The 23,866-nt window shown below is 42.6% G+C and overlaps 1 protein-coding gene across 2 annotated transcripts in view; it reads left to right on the forward strand.

Moving 5' to 3' along the window:
* Positions 1-12,624: 12,624 nt before the first annotated feature.
* Positions 12,625-23,866, forward strand: part of LOC142205007 (GDNF family receptor alpha-4-like) — a 41,102-nt gene continuing 29,860 nt past the window's right edge. For both annotated transcript variants that reach the window (XM_075276352.1, XM_075276353.1), the window contains exon 1: positions 12,625-12,747. In XM_075276352.1, coding sequence (XP_075132453.1) covers positions 12,708-12,747 — 40 coding nt within the window. In that variant the 5' untranslated portion in view covers positions 12,625-12,707. The remainder of the gene's footprint in view (positions 12,748-23,866) is intronic.

Here is a 23,866-nt window from a genome sequence, read left to right on the forward strand (position 1 = left end):
GCCGCAGCATAATCAGGAGGTATATGTGTATGGTATTGTGGAGGTACAGGGAACTGGTAGAATCTAGACAAGATAACTTGGCCACCATGCTTGCTGGAAGATGTAGTAAGTTGGCAGGTGCAGACAGCAGGTGTTACAGTCATCTGTTATTTACCTTCTGCATGGACAGAATACCACACTCATGCAGACCAGACTTTATCTTCTGTGGAGAAGCACTAAAATTGTTCTTTTGGACTATATCTGATCTCCTCCTAGATCTGGTCAAGACACTTGACCTCTCAGATCTATTGTTTTGGGCTCCTGGATCAAGAATCATCTTCCACCACATTAATGCAATACACATACAGTGGGGCAAAAAAGTATTTAGTCAGTCACCAATAGTGCAAGTTCCACCACTTAAAAAGATGAGAGGCGTCTGTAATTTACATCATAGGTAGACCTCAACTATGAGAGACAAAATGAGAAAATAAATGCAGAAAATCACAGTGTCTGATTTTGTAAGAATTTATTTGCAAATTATGGTGGAAAATAAGTATTTGGTCAGTAACAAAATTTCATCTCAATACTTTGTTATATATCCTTTGTTGGCAATGACAGAGGTCAAACGTTTTCTGTAAGTCTTCACAAGGTTGGCACACACTGTTGTTGGTATGTTGGCCCATTCCTCCATGCAGATCTCCTCTAGAGCAGTGATGTTTTGGGGCTGTTGCTTGGCAACACGGACTTTCAACTCCCTCCAAAGGTTTTCTATAGGGTTGAGATCTGGAGACTGGCTAGGCCACTCCAGGACCTTGAAATGCTTCTTACAAAGCCACTCCTTCGTTGCCCTGGCGGTGTGCTTTGGATCATTGTCATGTTGAAAGACCCAGCCACGTTTCATCTTCAATGCCCTTGCTGATGGAAGGAGGTTTGCACTCAAAATCTCACGATACATGGCCCCATTCATTCTTTCATGTACCCGGATCAGTCGTCCTGGCCCCTTTGCAGAGAAACAACCCCAAAGCATGATGTTTCCAACCCCATGCTTTACAGTAGGTATGGTGTTTGATGGATGCAACTCAGTATTCTTTTTCCTCCAAACACGAAAAGTTGTGTTTCTACCAAACAGTTCTAGTTTGGTTTCATCAGACCATAGGACATTCTCCCAATACTCTTCTGGATCATCCAAATGCTCTCTAGCAAACTTCAGATGGGCCCGGACATGTACTGGCTTAAGCAGTGGGACACGTCCGGCACTGCAGGATCTCAGTCCCTGGCGGCGTAGTGTGTTACTGATGGTAGGCTTTGTTACATTGGTCCCAGCTCTCTGCAGTTCATTCACTAGGTCTCCCCGCGTTGTTCTGGGATTTTTGCTCACCGTTCTTGTGATCATTTTGACCCCATGGGTGAGATTTTGCGTGGAGCCCCAGAGCGAGGGAGATTATCAGTGGTCTTGTATGTCTTCCATTTTCTAATTATTGCTCCCACAGTTGATTTCTTCAATCCAAGCTGGTTGCCTATTGCAGATTCAGTCTTCCCAGCCTGGTGCAGGGCTACAATTTTGTTTCTGGTGTCCTTTGACAGCTCTTTGGTCTTCACCATAGTGGAGTTTGGAGTCTGACTGTTTGAGGGTGTGCACAGGTGTCTTTTTATAGTGATAACAAGTTTAAACAGGTGCCATTACTACAGGTAATGAGTGGAGGAAAGAGGAGACTCTTAAAGAAGAAGTTACAGGTCTGTGAGAGCCAGAAATCTTGATTGTTTGTAGGTGACCAAATACTTATTTTCCACCATAATTTGAAAAAAAATTCTTACAAAGTCAGACAATGTGATTTTCTGGATTTGTTTTCTCATTTTGTCTCTCATAGTTGAGGTCTACCTATGATGTAAATTACAGACGCCTCTCATCTTTTTAAGTGGTGGAACTTGCACTATTGGTGACTGACTAAATACTTTTTTGCCCCACTGTACTTATATTTTATTCCACAGAATAGGAGATAAGTTGCAGATTATTGGGGTTCCACCCACCAATATTCACAAGAACTTGAGGGTTTTTTTTTTTTCTCCTTGCCCTGAATGTAGTGATGGTTGGACAGGCATAGAATTACTTCATTCATTCCAAAGGGATCATGGTCGGCTATCTTTGATGCTCCCATTGATATGAATAGGGCTTGGGTACTCCTGTCTGACCATCTCTGCATTCAGAACAGGCAGAAAAACACCATTCTTCTTGTGCGCCCCCCAGTAGTTGGACTCCCAATGATGTGTATAAGGGATAGATTGCTGAAATGGTAAAACCCTTTTAATCCTATTCTGCTGTCCTTGCAATAATGCACCATACTACTTTGCTACGCTTTATTTTATCTAATGGGCAGCTATTTTCTTGATGTATATCCTCCAAGATATTTGTACAGTATATAGCTCTTTCTACGCTGTATAATTTTTGTGCATTTTTGATAAAAACAGTTTTAGGGGAGAAAAAAAAAATCAGTGTTTCCTATAAAATCATAAAACCAAGCTGTGCACAAATCAAGGTTCTTCCATGTGACAGTAAGTGCTTTGCGCCATGTGTCATGTATGTTCAGGCTGAGGGAGGTGGGGCTGTGGACTGGAGACTGCCTGTGTATTCACGTATAGCTACCGCTAATATAAATACAGCTGATAAGAGAAGTGAAATATGAGGCTGAGTCCAGACCATGGCACTTGCTGTCTTGCTGTGTGTTTGCCTCGGTCTCCTATATTTACCTAATTTAATTGGGAAGAAATTGATAGGTCGCTGGAGTAATTAAGTTACAGTTGTAATCCCCAGGGCACAGGTGTTTGCTCCATGAAGGAAAGAAATAGTTAATAAGAGGCAACCAATATCCCATTTTTATTACATCTCCATATTATTAATAAGATAAGGAAACACTACACACGGTGAGCAGTCATTGAGAATAATACACTTCTACAATACATGTAGCGATGATATGTATAACTTCAAATGGCCTAATATAATGTTATTATTATTGGAAATGTTCTCTATACACATTGGAGCCACCATATAATATCCCTGTGGTAGGATTGTAATAAAGGATCAGATTCACAGATATCATTATTCACAATGTTCTATTCAGTGATCACCAAAGACCAAAACTCCAGCATTAAAAGACGCATTGCACAAACATTGACATATTTCGGTTGGAAACCTATTGGTATCTGAACTGTGGGGCTTTTAATCCGTGTGATCTGCAATGAAGACATATTATTTCACTTGTCCCAATGAAGTATGGGAGAATTTTTAGCTCCACAATTCTCATGCTGTCAAGAACACAGTTGAGAAAAAAGGATTGTAGACCTAAAAACTTCTTTTACGCTTTGAATGTGTCTATGATGATTTACAATAAATGTGAATTATAATTATTGTTTATTTCTATAGCACCATTAATTCCATGGTGCTTTACATTTGGGGGTTTACATACAGTACACAAAATATACAGATATAATACTAACAATGAATGACTGGTACAGTGGGATAGAGGGCCCTGCCCACAAGGGCTTACACTCTATGAGGTACAGTAATTGTAATATTTCATCACTTCCAAATAGGTTGAAGGACTACCGTATATATCACTATCACACCATAGTCCATTACTGTGAGTTATATGGAAAAAAGATGTCTAGCAATTGAAATTGTAAAAAGATGGTTTCTGGCAGGATTTTTGCTTTACAGCTTTGCTGTAAAATATTCTTGTTTATGTGGAAAGAAGCTTTTCTGCTCTGTCACAAATCCTTTACATTGTTAAAGGCCACATATTGGGAATGTAGATTAGTGTTTTGTGGCAAGTCATTGTTATTACACATTTCGCCAAGTAGAGAGTACATCCCCTTTTCATAACTAGTGTATATAGAAAGAATAACCTGGTACGCAAATAGGTAATAGTCAATCATAATTCTGGGAAACCATACGGTATGGAGATATCTGCGCTCCACGTGACAATAATGTAAAAAATATTGTCTTAGAAGCATAGATGCTAATTGTCACAACTGACTGTGATCATATGACTCCATACTTATTACCCCAAGGAAATATATTACTCCAAATGTATTCAAGGAAAAAATAACTGATGGAGACACTTTTTGTCTCGATCAGAATAATAAGGAAAACCGAAAAACTCTGCCCATTACCCTTGTTGACATGATCATTTAAGTGTCTATTCAGTTCCTTGCCCTTGTCATAACTTGAGAAGCTCTTAGTAGTTAATCCTTACAATGCAAGGCTTGTAAGGTGGAATCTACAACAGAAGAACCACTCAACCAATAAGATGAATAGAACAATTAAGGAGTCTTTAGTGTTGGATTTCCATAGATTCACTTGGGATCTATGCACACATTTATGTAAAAGATAAAAATATAAACTTCTTATGCTTTTTCTACTTGAACCTTTCCCAAACCTTTACATGACTTCACCCAATACTTGGCATTGTGATGTAAGGGTGGCATGCAGCTAGCAGCTGGTTAGCCTTGGAATCCCATGCTATACCCATGGTATATTTGTGCTGATGTTAACACCACACCGGAGTTCAGTGAACTCTTTAGACTGACCCATTCCCTCAGAAATGTTGGTAAAGGGAGGTTGCATGGCTATAGGTTCTGGGCTTTATACACCTGTGGTAATGGGTATGAATGAAACACCTGAATTCAATGATAACAGCCGGGGGCCAATACTTTTCTCCATATATTGTACAATCCATTGAAATACACAGACTGTCCAAATAATGCACAGACATGAGTGCTGGAAACTAGACAATCCTTTTGTTAACTTTTACATAGTAAAAATGGAGTGCGGACTGAATCTACTGGTCCAACCTGATCTTATTCCATTGAGAACACTAATTGTAGATTTTCTTGACTGAAGAAAAGGGCTACACTTAAAGGATTTGTGCCAAGTATAAAGCTTATCACCTATCTTATGGAAGTGTCTGATGGGTTGGGGTCTGACCCCTGGGGACCTCCACCAATAACAAGAACTGGGGTCCACTGTACCTCCCTATCAATGGAAAAGCGATCACACTGCTGCTCCATTCATCTTCATATGACTGAAAAAGACAAGACTTGTACAGTGCTTGGCTATCTAAGGCATTCCTATAGACTGAATGACTGTGTGACCTCTGCTCCATCCAAGGGACTGCCCCTCTCATGATCTTTAGGGGTTGTAGTGGCCAGATACTCAGTGGTCAGGCACACATCAAAGGCTACCTTTAATACATATTATATATTTGTATATTTTATGTACTTTTACGTTGTTGTCTTTTTTTCTATATATGAAATATTGGAGCAGATTCAAATAAGTACGGCTTAGAGATCCCCCCCCCCCTCATAAATCCTTGAGTAGTTCTATGGTTTATGAGATCAATGAATGGGGTGAAGTCTCTTTATGACAGACCACACATTGTGTTACTAATTCAGAACAGTAGATCTTTTCTATGGGTTCACACAATTGGGTTCATAGTCTTCAGAATCACTGTAAGATATTTGGTCATTGCAAAATCCCTAGCGGACAAAGTGACATATTTCTTAATACAACCTTTAAGCAGATATGAAAAGACAGACCTACAGGCTAAGGAAGACAGATAAACCTGTTTTGCCACTTTTCGTAACATTACAGTTTACTCATGCAGTAATTTATCTTACTTGTACTATGTACTATGGTAGATGAATACTGATCCTAAGAGGACGGAGGTGTCTACAGTCTGCATAGAGGAAGATGTACAAACCACAAACATGCTTCATTTACCTGAGTGCACATAACTGTTTGTCCAACACATTACAAGGTACATGTGCATTGCATTGTCCTTGTAACTTGTCTTGTACAAATTTTCCACCTGAATTTTCCCAATGCGTATGATATGAGGTGTGCTCCTCAATAATAAACTGGACTGGGCTGATCACCTGGATGTGCTGCATAGAAAGGGTCACAGCAGGCTCTACCTGCTCAGGAGGCTGAGGGCCTTTGGAGTCCAGGAGCCACTTCTTAGGGCCTTTTTCAACTCTGTGGTAGCATCAGCAATCTTCTTCGGAGTGGCCTGCTGGGGGAGTAGTATACCAGCCAGGGATAGAAATAGACTTGACAGGGTGGTTAGAAGGACCATCTCTGTCCTGGTGAGCCCCCTGGACCCAGTACAGGTGGTGGGTGACAGATGGATACTGTCCGTGGTGAGCTCCATGTTGGAGAACAACTCCTATCCCATGTATGAGACTGTCATAACACTGGGCAGTACCGTCAGTGAACGACTACTTCACCCCACAAGTGTGAGAAGGAGCACTATCAGAGGTTCTTCTTCCCAACTGTGGTCAGGCTGTATAATCAACATCAGGGCAAACGAAGATCACTCCGCACAGAGAACTAAATGAACAAAAGGAATTATATATGTACTTCTACTTCTCCCTTCTTCTCAATCCACTGCTGGTTTTGGCTTAAAAAACCACAGCAAAATGTGAAACAAAAAAAAAAGCTGCGTGTCCGCAACATAGGGTTTTAGCCATGGGGTTTTTGAAAACTGTGCCTACTTGGGGCATTTGGCCAGCTCATGCCCGTATCTCAGCTGCATGGCAGCCGCTACCTGGGATGTCACTGTGACTTCTGTGGCACAAAAATAAGTCCGCAGGTTGCTCTGTGACGCCTTCCCTAATGTTAGTGACTGGGGTAAAATTGTAATTCCCAACCTTAAGGCTAAACCCCACGTTGCATGAACACAGCTTTTATTGTTGCAGATTTTGTTGCATTTTTTTTTTGAGCCGAAGCCAAAAATGGCTACAAAAGGAATGGGAAGCCTATAAAAAGAATTTATATTTCTACCTTGTGCTCAATCCACTCTTAGCTTTGGCTCAAAAAAACCACAGCAAAATCTGCAACAACAAAAAAAGCTGCGTTTCCAGAACGTGGGACCTAAAGGTAAGTTTTGCAGCAAGCTGAGCACCTGTGTAAGCATCACAAGACCAGGACTGATTTTTTTAAGCATATGGAAGGACACAATAAGGATTCCTATTGAATGACAGCAAACAGAGGTCTTGAAAACAGTGAGAAATGGATTCAGAAAATATATGGGGAAAATTTTCATTATACAAATAGTGACCTTTACTGAACCCATGAGATGAATTCCTCATTCTCACCATAACTAGAGGAATTGATGGGACTACTTTACTTTGTACATTTCATTCTTGCATTCAACGCGAGTAAACTGCATATCATAAATGGCCTGCGCCCACCATCCCCCTCACCCCACCTCACTGGTAGAACGGGGGCAATTACTTACAACCTCATATAAAACAATCCTGAATATAGACTCTTACATATAACACAATGAAATCCGTAAGTAACCTCCTACACTACTTTATTCCATTTGTTAGGAAAGTGAAAAAGTAAGCTGCTAAGTGGGAAGAATGAAAAATCAATATTTTAATTTGTGAAAATGGCAAAGAAGCCTTGGATTCCGCAGCAAGACTCCGAGCTTATTACTAAGCACACTGTACCACAACAAACCTTTTAGCAGCTGCTACTTGTGCTGGTGACAGCCCATCTGTGTGTCCAGCAAAGCGCACACAATTCTGCTGTGCCCCTTAGCAATAGCAATGTGCAGTACTAATAGAACATGCTGCTTGTCTATGAGGACATATTGTACATGGAAAATCTATTTTCTAGCATTATATTCTATTTCATCGTACATAGAGACGATGCATTGTTTAGTCTCAGAAATTTCACAGAATTCCGCTGTAAAATAATTCTCATTTCCTTTCTGTGATCTGTTGTTCATTGGTGACATTTATGCACAATGATAGCGATTGTCAATGACCTCATAAGTAATATTTCATGCCATTGGCAGCAGGCAGGGGTCAGTTCCAAATTCACTGCTAAATGAATTTAGTTTTTGTACTTTGAAACATAGTATGAAAATAAAGCAATCCATCGTGGTTTTTACATCTTTTAACAGATCAGACTACTGGATGCAAATAATGGATGGAATTGGAAGCAAGTGGTTAGTCATTTGTTTACACAAAAAACTCAAATCCGTTTCTGCCTATTTATCAGATTTAACCCCTACATTAATGACTGAGTATTGACGAAGAAGTTGCTCATGGCTTGTTAGAACCAACAGCTAGTAAACTGTAGTACTTACCTCCAATCTTACGTCTATGAGGAATGAAATAGATTATCTTGGATCCCTATAACACAGACATTAGGTAAATAATAACCTTTATCGTTTCTGTTTAAGTGTCCTGAGCTGGTATATACCCTGTGTGCTATATACAGAATCCACCAGTGACCTTGTGTGTATGTGGACCTGCCAATTGTATAAAAAAGAGGGTTCAATATGTTAAATTTTAAAGCATCAGGGGGGACCACATGGTGGCTCAGTTGTTAGCACTGCAGCCTTGCAGTCCTGGTGTTCAAATCCCGCCAAGGGCAAAAAACCATCTGCAAGGAGTTTGTATGTTGTCCCCGTGTTTGCATGGATTTCCATCCCATATTCCAAAGACATACTGATAGGGAAAAATGTACATTGTGAGCTCTATGTGGGACTCTCAATCTACATTTAAATAAATAAAAAATGTAAAGCATCTAGTATTTTGTTCTTGTGGGAGATGAGCTGCTGACATAGGAGCCAGGCAGTGACGTATTCCTTCCTGCTTATTGAAATAAACATGCACGCTTGGTAAAGCCAAGCGTGCATGTTTACAGTCAAGTCACTAGAGACAGCTGTGGACCGAACAAGCTCATGTGTATGACCAGCAGTATACACAATATGGGTCCAGTCACCATAACAGAAAACATTGAATATCTGATTGAAATAATTTGAAATTTTTCAGTCAATGTGAATTTGTAAATGAACAAATACATGGTATATAGAGTAGTTCCCATTCATTCTGTCCCCTGACTGTAGTGCATTCAGCAGGGTCCACAGGCACTGACAGACGCTTACTTTTGTTTCATGAATTGTCCAAACGTTAAATGAGTCCATAGAAACAAAGAGATGAAAGACATTAGCAGACATCATTTCAATAGGCAGGATTCTGTTCTGAACCCTTCTGTTCTGCCTTTTTTCTGCAGTGTGCGGAGGCGACACAAGAAGCAAGTGCATTGACCTGTGCGGTGACTCCAGCAGCTGCACCAGGTTAAGTTTGTACAACTTCAGTTTTTCCTTCTCTGCAGGGGGTATAGAGCTGTATGGGTCATATTACACATGTAGTACTTCCATCTGCGAGACTATATTACCTGTAGTTAGCAGAACACCTCATTGACAGAAGCACTACATCCAAAATTATCAGAACTTCCTAAAATATTTTCTTATATTTTTCAGCGTGACTGAGTCTTTGGTAAAGAATATATTAGTGGGATTTCTGAACAATAAACATAACAATGTATAGCTGGGTTTATATATGTGTGGAAATCCAGCTTAGTTTCCATCTGGTGTGGTACAGAAACATTGGAGGGAATATACCTGCCAGAACTGATCCTGTTCTATTCTCAGGGACAGTTTCTAGCATCCACTACACTTGCTGTAATGGGGTATTTCTCCCTACACTGGAAAGAATACTCTGCATGCAACAAGCGGTTAGACACAACTGATATATCTGCCCTGGTATTATTACATGGCTGTGTCAAGCAGTTCCCTAGAGATGAATGGAGCACAATGGACTTGCGCCTCTGTCGCTCCATTCTTACAGTGATTCAGGTGACTCTAACATATCGATCATGTGGGTCTGGTTTCATTTGCTTGACACTGGTGACAGGCTTCCTTTAACATAGACGATACATTTTAGATTGTGAGATCTGACTTTCTGGACCACACATTTCAGCTCTTTGGCTGGGACAAAGCTGCATGCAATTTTTACATGCTTGGTGCTGCACTGCTCATTCACCATATTCTAAATAGTATATAGGGTATTGCAGTAGGGTCGCATACAAGTTGAAGGGACATTGCTGCAGTATGCACAACCTCCACTATCTGGAATACGATAAGTAAGCAGTGTATCAACCAGCATGTAAACAATGTCAGAAGCTGCTTATCTGGGAGAACAGCTGGTTTCTGGAGGATCCAAAAGTTGGACCCCCGCTGACCTAATATTGAAAGTTTATCTCTTTCACACAACACCAGAAGCATTATTCTACATTATATAGTGCCCTAGATGTAACTGTTTGAAGTAACCCCTCTCATTTTGTCTTCATTACACACCAGCCCGTACACCATACACACTGACAAGCAGGGGACAGTTCTCAATAAAGAAACAAGAGAAAGAATGAAAAAAAATCGAGATTTCACAGAAAAGAGCCATAATATGTTAATAACGTATATCACAAAATTTGTTAACAACCCAAATACAAAAAGTTGTCCAAAAGTTAGTTACACTTCAATGATAGGCCAACACTTTCAAACCATGGTTAACCCATTTAACAAATCATGGAAAGTTTGCTGAAATGAAATGTGCTGCAGATTTATACCACAAAATTACACTATTGCAATGCAGAGGCTGAAATCTGTGTCAAACCTGCAACATTTCCACTATGTAGTCCCAAAAGGGCACCATTTGGTGTTGTAGAATTCAGGCTAATCTGCTGATAATTTTCTATGACAGAAAAGACTCTAATCTTACAAAAAAGTAGAGCAACTTTAGAGCCAAGTATATTTATACTCATTATTACCAGTCTCTTTCACAAATTTAGCAAAGTTTTAACCTTTCTTTCCAAACTCATACAGCCTTCAAAATTATTGACAAATCTCACCTCAATATTGTCAAATGATACAAAGGAACACAGGGAGACATTCTGTACTCCTAAACATGACAGATAACCCACTCTATAAACTACTGGTGCCTCAAGGATGATATACCATGATAATCCAGAATTGCAGGTGCCTCAAGGATGGTACATCATAAACCAAGATTACAGGTGCCTCATGGATGATACATCATAAACCAAGATTACAGGCGCCTCATGGATGATACATCATAAACCAAGATTACAGGCGCCTCATGGATGATACATCATAAACCAGAATCACAGGTGCCTCAAGGATGATATACCATGATAACCCAGAATTACAGGTGCCTTATGGATGATACACCATGATAACCCAGAATTACTGGTGCCTCAAGGATGATACATCATAACCCAGGATTACAGGTGCCTCAAGGATGATACACCATCATTACCTAGAATTACTGTTGCCTCAAGGATGATACACCATGATATCCAGAATTACAGGTTCCTCAAGGATGATACATCATAACCCAGGATTACAGGTGCCTCAAGGATGATACACCATGATAACTCAGAATTACAGGTGCCTTATGGATGATATACCATGATAACCTAGAATTACAGGCGCCTTATGGATGATACACCCTGATAACCTAGAATTACAGATACCTTATGGATGATACACCATGATAACCAGAATTACAGGCGCCTTATGGATGATACACCATGATATCCAGAATTACAGGTGCCTTATGGATGATACATCATGATATCCAGAATTACAGGTGCCTTATGGATGATACACCATGATATCCAGAATTACAGGTGCCTTATGGATGATACACCATGATAACCAGAATTACAGGCGCCTTATGGATGATACATCATGATATCCAGAATTACAGGTGCCTTATGGATGATACACCATGATATCCAGAATTACAGATACCTTATGGATGATATACCATGATAACCTAGAATTACAGGCGCCTTATGGATGATACATCATGATATCCAGAATTACAGGTGCCTTATGGATGATACACCATGATATCCAGAATTACAGATACCTTATGGATGATATACCATGATAACCTAGAATTACAGGCGCCTTATGGATGATACACCCTGATAACCTAGAATTACAGATACCTTATGGATGATACACCATGATAACCAGAATTACAGGCGCCTTATGGATGATACACCATGATATCCAGAATTACAGGTGCCTTATGGATGATACACCATGATATCCAGAATTACAGGAGCCTTATGGATGATACACCATGATATCCAGAATTACAGGTGCCTTATGGATGATACACCATGATATCCAGAATTACAGGTGCCTTATGGATGATACACCATGATATCCAGAATTACAGGTGCCTTATGGATGATACACCATGATATCCAGAATTACAGGAGCCTTATGGATGATACACCATGATATCCAGAATTACAGGTGCCTTATGGATGGTACATGACATATCACACCATTATAGGTTCCTCACCATACATAGGCTTTAGGATTTCACATTACCTGGTAATGGGGTTACACTGTAGTTATCTCTACTGATGTCCTGCAGCTTATTCTCCTCTTTCTATGGTGACTGCCACAGATTAACTTGCTCAAGAACAAAAATGTCTCCTTGTTTTATGGAGCACCATCATAGAAAACAACTACACCACAGTCTATGTGTGCAATACAATTAATAGCATTGTGTGTCACCACAGCTGAGAAAGTAGAGCTCGCAGTACAGAGCTGGGAGGGGGCGGGGCGCAGGAGGGAGGAGAGCGCGCAGCAGCTTCTCGCCTGCTCTTAGTACATAGCTCAATCACATCACACACTGCTAAGGAGAGACTGGGGACTGCTGAGAGACTCCTAGCATCCTGGAGACTGGCAGGGGATGGAGCTGCTGCTGGAATAGACCCGGAATCTTACTTTCTGCCCTATGTGATAGAAGATTCAGCTGCTCTTCTCATCATGAGGCGTTTGGGGGTCATCCTGCTCTTTGTGAACACTGGTAAACGTCTTTTACAGTATTCCTAGTATGTATTCCTAGGGACAGAGTGGTTATAGCTAGTGGGTCCCATATACTGTATATACTGTATTAAGAAGTACTTAGTGCTGTACAGGTATTATGTGTTATGACAGCAGACATACAAAGGAGTCTATGGTGACAATGTGAAGACTAGATTATTGCACTTACTAGCATTGCTCCATAGACCTGCCAGTCATCACCTGCAGACTAGTGTCAGGGCACTCACCCAGCACATGGCTCCCTGTCACTCACTATTTGTCCAGGACTGACTACTGATGGACAGCTCCTTACATTAGCAGCTGCACTGGGAATACAATGGATTCTCCAACCAATACCCATCACCCATCTCCCACACGTTGCACTGGTTGTACTGGGGATCACTGGTTGGCAGGTCACTATCATCAGCACTAAGAACAAATGATGAAGTTTTTATAAAAGTAATTCTCTACTCTACAGATTCTTGCTCCGTCCAGCCCATATATTTAAGGCTAGCATTAGCTATTCTGTGGACTTGTCTTGTGTTTCATATATTCAGTGCTCTTGGAGTGAATAGGTGAATATAGAGCAGACTCTGGTGTAATTGGGAATTTTATAGGGGTCACAGACGCCATTGGTGTCTCTGTTATCTCATCAAATATGTCCCTGACAATGATTAACCTCCTTTTTATTATATTTCTGACTCTGTTTCAATAGACGATAGGTAGCAATCTGTTACTTGAAGTATTGGGAAGGGGCTACCAGCTGAAATCTAGTCCTGTAAAACCTCTGAGACAACAGAAAATTGCATTAAAAAGTGGTTTTCAAGGCTATGGGCCTCTGTAAAAGATATCCAGTCTGCATGCTAGATTGGACGAGGTTGAACTAAAGACTGTTATAGGAAACAAGGTCTCGGTAAGGGGTGATTTTCTTAAAGAGGTAGACTTTTGGAGTGGTTACATTGTATCATGCTTGTTTTGGGAAATCGAGGTGTCAGCTGGTAGCCAGTGTCAGCTGGTTGTCCATCATTACATTTGTCTAATCGGATTACAAACACGTACTGACAAAGTTGTCATAAAAAAATGGAACAACTCACAGATCATGATGCAGCTGTTCATAGCATAAGCTATAAAATCCTACATGGAAAACAGACCTACAGGCTGGTGATTGTTTCATGACTATAGCCAGATTCAGACTCGCTGTATACTATCTTAAGAGTTTCGCTCTTTACTGAATTCCTGCCTGAACCTTTGTTTCCCTAATGAAAAACATTGGGAACTACTTATCCCCTATAAACTTGAATGCTTGGCTGTTCTAAGCGAGCATATTGAGTCAACGGAGATTTGTCTGACAGCTGTCTTATGTGTATGATCTGCTTTAGAGACATACATTTGTTGGCTGGTATTATTAGTGTAATAGTAACTAGAGTATCATATTCATGAAACAGCATCAATACAATAGGAGAATGTATTGGAAAAACAATAAGTGGTCTTTTGATACTTATGTTTATTTTTGTGTAAATGTTGATTATATATTTTTGTTGTTTTAAAAATTGTTACGTAATATAATATCAAGATGTAACAAGTGTAAACTGGATTGTGCAAACAAAATATAGAGCAAACCACAATCTAAAATATATATATATATATATATATATATATATATATATATATATGCAGTTTAAACTGAACTGACATGCTTGTGTTTCTGCAAAGAGTAGGGTATAGGGGATCATAGCAAAAATGGAGTACTCCTTGTATTGGTCCATATACAGTACTTGCTCCATGTCCTTTTTGGGGTGTTTCATAATATACAATCTGTGTCACATATGTGACGTCTGACATATTATCTATAATACTGCTTTGTTGACAATGCTATGTTTGAAGTACTGAATGAAAGGGATCTGCTTGACCTTTATGGCAAATCAGGATGTGCCCCGGCTAGTTACTACAGAGTAGCAAACACATGCACGGTCAGCCTATCGTGGATCAGGTTACAATGGAGTAAGCATGCTTGGCTTTTTTCCATCTCACTCATTATTTTGTAATAGACGGCATACACTGGCAATTCTTTGCTTGGGATTGGGGTTAGGAACCTTTATTCTCAGTATTATTTGGGTCACTAAAATTTTCTTCATTGGAAAATTCTTTGGAAAAATGTGCAGAAGGGGCTTAGAATCTGTACAGAGCTCTTTGTCCTTTGTTGGGTTGGTGAGGGTTTAAGCAGATACATTTATACATGTTTGTATTAGATGAACATATCAGTGGAAAGATGAGTACTGATGGGAAATACAAGCCCCCCACTCCCTGACATTGTATTGCTACATTATGAAGGAAGAATTCATTTCACATAGTAAATGACATCACCAGCAATTAAATATGAAGGGCAGAGTGAATTCTACTTGGAAAAACCACTTTCCTTGCTCATAATGCTATATCATGTATTATTGATAGATCTCTCCAGTATATGAAGAAGCTGTGAACACACTACACAGGACAATGTTCACCTGTATTCATGGCAATATATCAGAGGTGTAATACAACTATTCCATAACCTTGTTATGTAATAGAATAATTAATGGTACCAATGTTAAGACTGTGTCCTTCCATTACTCCTTGTTGTAGCTGACAGTATATAGGAGCTTTTTGGATTTCTAAAATAAAGAGTTACATAAGATTATAGTTTTGTTAAAGAGGATCTTTAACAAAGAGGATTTGTTAAAGAGTTATCAGTGATATAAAGTTACTTGGATTGGAGATAACTGTTAGATTGTTAGGGGTTCGACCACTGGGCCTCCACCCATTGTATCCCTCGTCCTCCCACCAGCAAGACAATGGCTAGTAGAAGGTGAATGGAACGGTGGCTTTCGTCATTCCTCGAGATTTGAGCGAGCATATGTAACCATCACTCTATTCTACTCCTCCTGACCTTAGTCTTGCTACTGGTGGAAAACGAGGTTCCCTGTTGTGGCAATGAGTAGGGATCTCAGTGGTCAGACTAGCACAAATCTAGCAATTATTACCTATCCAGTGGAGTTATTGACTTGATGTCGCTTGACTGGCTTTCCTAGTCTCTAGTTAGATCCATGAAACATCAGAGGGGAAGACTTTTAAGAAAGACTCTACAGCCATCCTGCCATGTATACCAGCCTCATGAGGTGTAAGAGATCTGCTTAATAACGTATGCAGTTTATTCTCTTGCATTTAATTCTGTTCACATTGTGGGATTGAAATGAATAGAGATGTATTTTTGTTTTTTCCAACATTTCCTTTCTGGAAAATAGAGGAACACAACTTGAATAACCTGTGCCGCAGGTTTCCCAAAGCTGATCCTACCACTGCACAGGCTATTATGAAACTAGCTATAAAATTCCTTTTCCCCTCATGTTGTGGAATTTATAGCCAATACATAACTAAGACATCGTCTACAGAAAGGATATATAATTGAAGACTAGAGTGGTAATAGCCAGAGGTCATGTTGAACATGCCACGTGCAATGAAGACTAATTAAAGATTACAGTGATATGACATATAGATGGTGCTTTACATTATATCAGCAGGTACCCCCCCCCCCCCCCATTCTACTGGCATATTAATAGGCTGATTCTAACAAAATTATTATTCTATCATTTTTCCCTTAAATAGTTGAACAACAATCTTTGCATAAATGAACAAAACAATCCTTCCCTATCCTACTGAAACAACTTTCATTGTGAAAAATCCAGATCACACACTGACCTAGCACACGGTTGTCTGCAAGGGGGCTTAGACTGATGGTAGAGATGAATAGTTTCTATCACAACCAAATCACTTTCCTCATATCACGTCATGCCAGTACTTTCCTATGTATGTCTTGCATGGTCCTGGGCTGTTTGTGTGTGATACAGAGAGAGTTGCACAGCAGATTCTCAATTTTGTGTATGGCACCTCAGAAGCGACTTCAAACTCCAGAAACTGCTAAAAACTGCAGAATATAAGTAAAAAAACATGTCAGTTATAGTGTTACTTCTTACGTACACACATACAGCCGCTTATTCTGAATGTCAAATGAAATAACAGATACACTTTAAGGCCAAGGCCCCATGTAGCAGGCCACTTCAAAAAGGCACTGCGGGATAAAGAACAGCAAAAACGTGTCACGTTTTTTCCGGCAGTGCATCTCACAGAAACCGCCAGTGTCTCCTTAGATATAATTGACATGCTGTGCTGTAACGCTTTTTGAAAATTGCAGTGTTTCCATTGCGCATATTTTTCTGCAATGTGTTGATGGAATTTTCTAGAATCCCATCCACCTTGCAATGACTGAAAATCTCCACTTTTTGCGTTTACATCAAATGGGGTCCCAGGCTAAGCCAGCTGTAGTCTATGGAGGACTAAAACAAATGCTTAAAGAGGTTACTCAGTTTCTAACATTGACGGCATAACCTTAACATAGATCTGGGGTCTGACACCCCTGCAGATCACCGGTACCCAGACTGCGCGGCCCTCGGTATAGTTTACATGTCATGAACTGCGCTGCGCACTCACTGTGCAAACTGTAGTGGTGAGTATAGGCACTGCAATACTGACCCAATGAAATCTATGGGACAGCACTGCAATACTTACACTCACTGCTACAGTTTATATAGCAAGTAAGAACGTGTGGCTCATGGTTTGTAACCAATACTAAGAGGTTACCAGTGATCTGTGGGGTTCCCATGTGTTGGACCCAGGAGATCCAGTATTGATGGCCTTTCCTAAGAGTAGGATTTCACATCAATGTTAGAAACCAGGTAACCCCTTTACACTGCAGGTAAAATGGCAGCAGTCCCTGAAATGAATGGGAATTCAATGGACTGACTCACCACAGTACACAATTCTTTATTGGCTGTAGGTTTCAATGCAATAACACAATACACATACAAACATATAGAACATCATTTTACCACAATATAAATGTGTAGTTGTAAAATATGTACAGCTGACATTGTTACCTGCAGCATGGCCTTATCATGGTAACGCTTGTCCTCCAACCCAGGAACCGGCCACTATCCCAGAAGTCAGCATGATCAGGTTATTGTTACGGTTCTGTGTGTGTATATATTATATATATATATATAAATAATAATTAACACAAACAGAACCGCTAAACTGCAAAACACTGCAACGAGGTCCACAAGCCCAGATGGGCAGCCGTATGTCTGAACAAGGCCCAAGTCACAACTGCCAGTTGGCTGCACTGGACAGTCCGGAAGATTCAGTGTGAACAGACAGCAGACAAACATACACCAGTTAATAGCACTGGGAAGCAGAGTCTTGTGCCACAGTGTGAACATACTGCAAACAAACATACACCAGTTAGTTGCACTGGATAAACGCACCTATGAGTAGATGCTACATGTGCAGGCTGCCAGGGGTTAAATGTCACTCCTGGTCAGCCACACAAACAGAGGTCAACGGCTAACAGACCCCCAGTATTAGATCTTGGCAGGGTTAGAGGGCCAGGGCACAGGCTAACCTGAGACCAAACCTGCTGACAGCGCCACGGGCTGGAACAGAGACCACGGCTCCAAGCCCTAGTGTAGAGCTGCCAGTTCAGGAATTTACAGGTCTTATTAACAGAGGAACATAGCCTAGAACTACTGTCATAAACAATTCTAGATAAAGTGTGAGCACCAGGCGGGCGTCGGCTCACACAATTTAAAGGCAAGTCCCCGCCCAATAGGGCGGTGGTGATAACCTCACCACTCATGCTCAGTCTGGGCAACAAGGGACTTAGCTTCTGAGCGGTTCCAAAAAGTCTGAGCATGCTCAGTAGGCTGAAAGCTGGACTTACACTCCAGACACCTCACTTCCCGAGGCCGAGCGTTAGATTGACCCACAGGTGGCGCTGTGCGCTGGGAGAGAACCCTGTGGGACCCAATCCTAACAGTGATATACTGTATCAACACACAAAATAGATAGCTGACTAGAAAAGATTTATTGAGAGGGGATTGTTGATCAGTTGCCAAATCCAGACCATGGGTGTATTTTGCCAATGTAACAGATGTAAAACTTTAGCAATAGAAGTGTCACAGCGGATCACGACTCTTTATAACTAGAGATGAGCGAACACTGTTCGGATCAGCCGATGCGAACAGCACGCTCTCATAGAAATGAATGGAAGCAGCTGGCACGCAGACTTTGCCGGCGGCCGGCCGCTTAACCCCCCGCGAGCCGGCCACTTCCATTCATTTCTATGGGAGCGTGCTGTGAGCGTGCTCTTCGGAACAGCTGTTCCGAACAGTGTTCGCTCATCTCTATTTATAACACTTTGGTGAAAGAGAAATTATTTTACGTAATGAACACAGATATTGTGCAATACAAATAGTGGAATTAAAGTATATGCCAGATTACAGATAAATGCTAAAATATCTCATGTACCCTGTGTTACCACCAGAATTGTGTAGTCGGGAAAAAAAGTTACCCATTCTGAATCCAGCTTCAAAATAAAATTTTATATATACATTGTAAGCCGATGGCTGGTCAGGTAATGGAGGGGGTGTACATCTCACCCAGACTACTAAAGTGGGTGAGATGAGAAAACTCCAGAAGGAATGTTTATTCTATGTATTTTATGTGTGCTAAGCACACACATTCAGCACTGCTTCATCACGCCAATACAATGCATTAGCCAGTGCTGATTGGCCAGAGTACGGAATTCGGCCAATCAGCGCTGGCTCTGCTGGAGGAGGCGGAGTCTAAGATCGCTCCACACCAGTCTCCATTCAGGTCCGACCTTAGACTCCGCCTCCTCCGGCAGAGCCAGCGCTGATTGGCCGAAGGCTGGCCAATGCATTCCTATGCGAATGCAGACTTAGCAGTGCTGAGTCAGTTTTGCTCAACTACACATCTGATGCACACTCGGCACTGCTACATCAGATGTAGCAATCTGATGTAGCAGAGCCGAGGGTGCACTAGAACCCCTGTGCAAACTCAGTTCACGCTAATAGAATGCATTGGCCAGCGCTGATTGGCCAATGCATTCTATTAGCCCGATGAAGTAGAGCTGAATGTGTGTGCTAAGCACACTCATTCAGCACTGCTTCATCACGCCAATACAATGCATTAGCCAGTGCTGATTGGCCAGAGTACGGAATTCGGCCAATCAGCGCTGGCCAATGCATTCTATTAGCCCGATGAAGTAGAGCTGAATGTGTGTGCTAAGCACACACATTCAGCACTGCTTCATCACGCCAATACAATGCATTAGCCAGTGCTGATTGGCCAGAGTACGGAATTCGGCCAATCAGCGCTGGCTCTGCTGGAGGAGGCGGAGTCTAAGGTCGGACCTGAATGGAGACTGGTGTGGAGCGATCTTAGACTCCGCCTCCTCCAGCAGAGCCAGCGCTGATTGGCCGAATTCCGTACTCTGGCCAATCAGCGCTGGCCAATGCATTCTATTAGCCCGATGAAGTAGAGCTGAATGTGTGTGCTAAGCACACACATTCAGCACTGCTTCATCACGCCAATACAATGCATTAGCCAGTGCTGATTGGCCAGAGTACGGAATTCGGCCAATCAGCGCTGGCTCTGCTGGAGGAGGCGGAGTCTAAGATCGCTCCACACCAGTCTCCATTCAGGTCCGACCTTAGACTCCGCCTCCTCCGGCAGAGCCAGCGCTGATTGGCCGAAGGCTGGCCAATGCATTCCTATGCGAATGCAGACTTAGCAGTGCTGAGTCAGTTTTGCTCAACTACACATCTGATGCACACTCGGCACTGCTACATCAGATGTAGCAATCTGATGTAGCAGAGCCGAGGGTGCACTAGAACCCCTGTGCAAACTCAGTTCACGCTAATAGAATGCATTGGCCAGCGCTGATTGGCCAATGCATTCTATTAGCCCGATGAAGTAGAGCTGAATGTGTGTGCTAAGCACACACATTCAGCACTGCTTCATCACGCCAATACAATGCATTAGCCAGTGCTGATTGGCCAGAGTACGGAATTCGGCCAATCAGCGCTGGCTCTGCTGGAGGAGGCGGAGTCTAAGGTCGGACCTGAATGGAGACTGGTGTGGAGCGATCTTAGACTCCGCCTCCTCCAGCAGAGCCAGCGCTGATTGGCCGAATTCCGTACTCTGGCCAATCAGCGCTGGCCAATGCATTCTATTAGCTTGATGAAGCAGAGTGTGCACAAGGGTTCAAGCGCACCCTCGGCTCTGATGTAGCAGAGCTGAGGCTGCACAAGGGTTCAAGCGCACCCTCGGCTCTCCTACATCAGAGCCGAGGGTGCGCTTGAACCCTTGTGCACCCTCAGCTCTGCTACATCAGAGCCGAGGGTGCGCTTGAACCCTTGTGCACACTCTGCTTCATCAAGCTAATAGAATGCATTGGCCAGCGCTGATTGGCCAATGTATTCTATTAGCCTGATGAAGTAGAGCTGAATGTGTGTGCTAAGCACACACATTCAGCTCTACTTCATCGGGCTAATAGAATGCATTGGCCAGCGCTGATTGGCCAGAGTACGGAACTCGACCAATCAGCGCTGGCTCTGCTGGAGGAGGCGGAGTCTAAGATCGCTCCACACCAGTCTCCATTCAGGTCCGACATTAGACTCCGCCTCCTCCAGCAGAGCCAGCGCTGATTGGCCGAATTCCGTACTCTGGCCAATCAGCACTGGCTAATGCATTGTATTGGCGTGATGAAGCAGTGCTGAATGTGTGTGCTTAGCACACACATTCAGCTCTACTTCATCGGGCTAATAGAATGCATTGGCCAATCAGCGCTGGCCAATGAATTCTATTAGCGTGAACTGAGTTTGCACAGGGGTTCTAGTGCACCCTCGGCTCTGCTACATCAGATTGCTACATCTGATGTAGCAGTGCCGAGTGTGCATCAGATGTGTAGTTGAGCAAAACTGACTCAGCACTGCTAAGTCTGCATTCGCATAGGAATGCATTGGCCAGCCTTCGGCCAATCAGCGCTGGCTCTGCCGGAGGAGGCGGAGTCTAAGGTCGGACCTGAATGGAGACTGGTGTGGAGCGATCTTAGACTCCGCCTCCTCCAGCAGAGCCAGCGCTGATTGGTCGAGTTCCGTACTCTGGCCAATCAGCGCTGGCCAATGCATTCTATTAGCCCGATGAAGTAGAGCTGAATGTGTGTGCTTAGCACACACATTCAGCTCTACTTCATCAGGCTAATAGAATACATTGGCCAATCAGCGCTGGCCAATGCATTCTATTAGCTTGATGAAGCAGAGTGTGCACAAGGGTTCAAGCGCACCCTCGGCTCTGATGTAGCAGAGCTGAGGGTGCACAAGGGTTCAAGTGCACCCTCGGCTCTCCTACATCAGAGCCGAGGGTGCGCTTGAACCCTTGTGCAGCCTCGGCTCTGCTACATCAGAGCCGAGGGTGCGCTTGAACCCTTGTGCACACTCTGCTTCATCAAGCTAATAGAATGCATTGGCCAGCACTGATTGGCCAGAGTACGGAATTCGGCCAATCAGCGCTGGCCAATGCATCCCTATGGGAAAAAGTTTATCTCACAAAAATCACAATTACACACCCGATAGAGCCCCAAAAAGTTATTTTTAATAACATTCCCCCCTAAATAAAGGTTATCCCTAGCTATCCCTGCCTGTACAGCTATCCCTGTCTCATAGTCACAAAGTTCACATTCTCATATGACCCGGATTTGAAATCCACTATTCGTCTAAAATGGAGGTCATCTGATTTCGGCAGCCAATGACTTTTTCCAATTTTTTTCAATGCCCCCGGTGTCGTAGTTCCTGTCCCACCTCCCCTGCGCTGTTATTGGTGCAAAAAAGGCGCCAGGGAAGGTGGGAGGGGAATCGAATTTTGGCGCACTTTACCACGTGGTGTTCGATTCGATTCGAACATGGCGAACACCCTGATATCCGATCGAACATGTGTTCGATAGAACACTGTTCGCTCATCTCTAATGAATAATGACCTCTTGTATCTGGTTGCAAAAAGTAATGGGGAAATTGTGGAGCAGCTTCTTGTACCAAAGCCATACCGCCGTATGATACTTGATATGGCTCATAATCATGTGCTTGGGGGACACCTAGGGACGGAGAAAACACAGGAGAGGATTCTTCAAAGATTTTAATGGCCAGGTGTGTATAGGGAACTGAAGGACTACTGTGCGTCCTGTCCTACGTGTCAGGTACATGCTCCAGCCCCACATTTCCGTAGTCCCTTGGTTCCCCTGCCCATCATTGAAGTGCTTTTTAAAAGGATTGGTATAGACTTAGTCGGTCCAATAGTCAAGTCAGCTAGAGGTCACCAATATATTCTGGTTGTCTTAGATTACGCTACTCGCTATCCTGAGGCGGTACCCTTGCGTAATACGACATCAAAGAGTATTGCCCATGAGTTATTCTATATGTTTTCAAGAACAGGCATACCTAAAGAGATACTGACTGACCAAGACACACCGTTCATGTCAAAGGTGATGAAAGAGCTGGGTTAGTGGAGCGCTTTAATACGCTTTAAGCGTGTGCTTAAAAAGATGGTAGAAAAAGATGGTCGTGACAGGGATTGCCTGTTGACATTCCTGATGTTTCATATTAGAGAGGTTCCGCAAGCGTCTATAGGTTTTTCCCCTCTTGAATTAGTCTATGGTAGACACCCTAGGGCAGTGATGGCGAACCTATGGCACGCGTGCCAGAGAGGGCACGCAGAGCCCTCCATGCTGGCACGCGTGCGGTCGCCCGGATCGCTCACCAACAGGGAATCCGGTACAGGATTCCCCGTTGATGAGCGATCACTGCCTTCAGTTGTATGTGCAAATGCACATACAGCTGAAAGCTGTCAGGGTAGGCCGTGGATCGCGCGACCGCGGCCTACACTGGCTGCAGAGTTTGACCTCTGCCCCGACGCGGGCGCGATGACGTCATCAGCGCCGCCAGTGACAAGAAGGTGGATGCCGGCGGCTCTTCAGGGGTGAGTATGAGAGTGGCTCACTGTGTATATGATGTTGGGGGGAGCGCTTATAATACTTGGTGGGGTGTATGATACTGGGGGGGAGTGTATAATACTGGGGGGGCTTATAATACTGGGTGGGGTGTATAATACTGGGGGGAGTGTATAATACTGGGGGGAGTGTATAATACTGAGGGGGCTTATAATACTGGGGGGAG

This window comes from Leptodactylus fuscus, chromosome 5, assembly GCF_031893055.1.
Source record: "Leptodactylus fuscus isolate aLepFus1 chromosome 5, aLepFus1.hap2, whole genome shotgun sequence".
NCBI classification, from domain to species: domain Eukaryota; kingdom Metazoa; phylum Chordata; class Amphibia; order Anura; family Leptodactylidae; genus Leptodactylus; species Leptodactylus fuscus.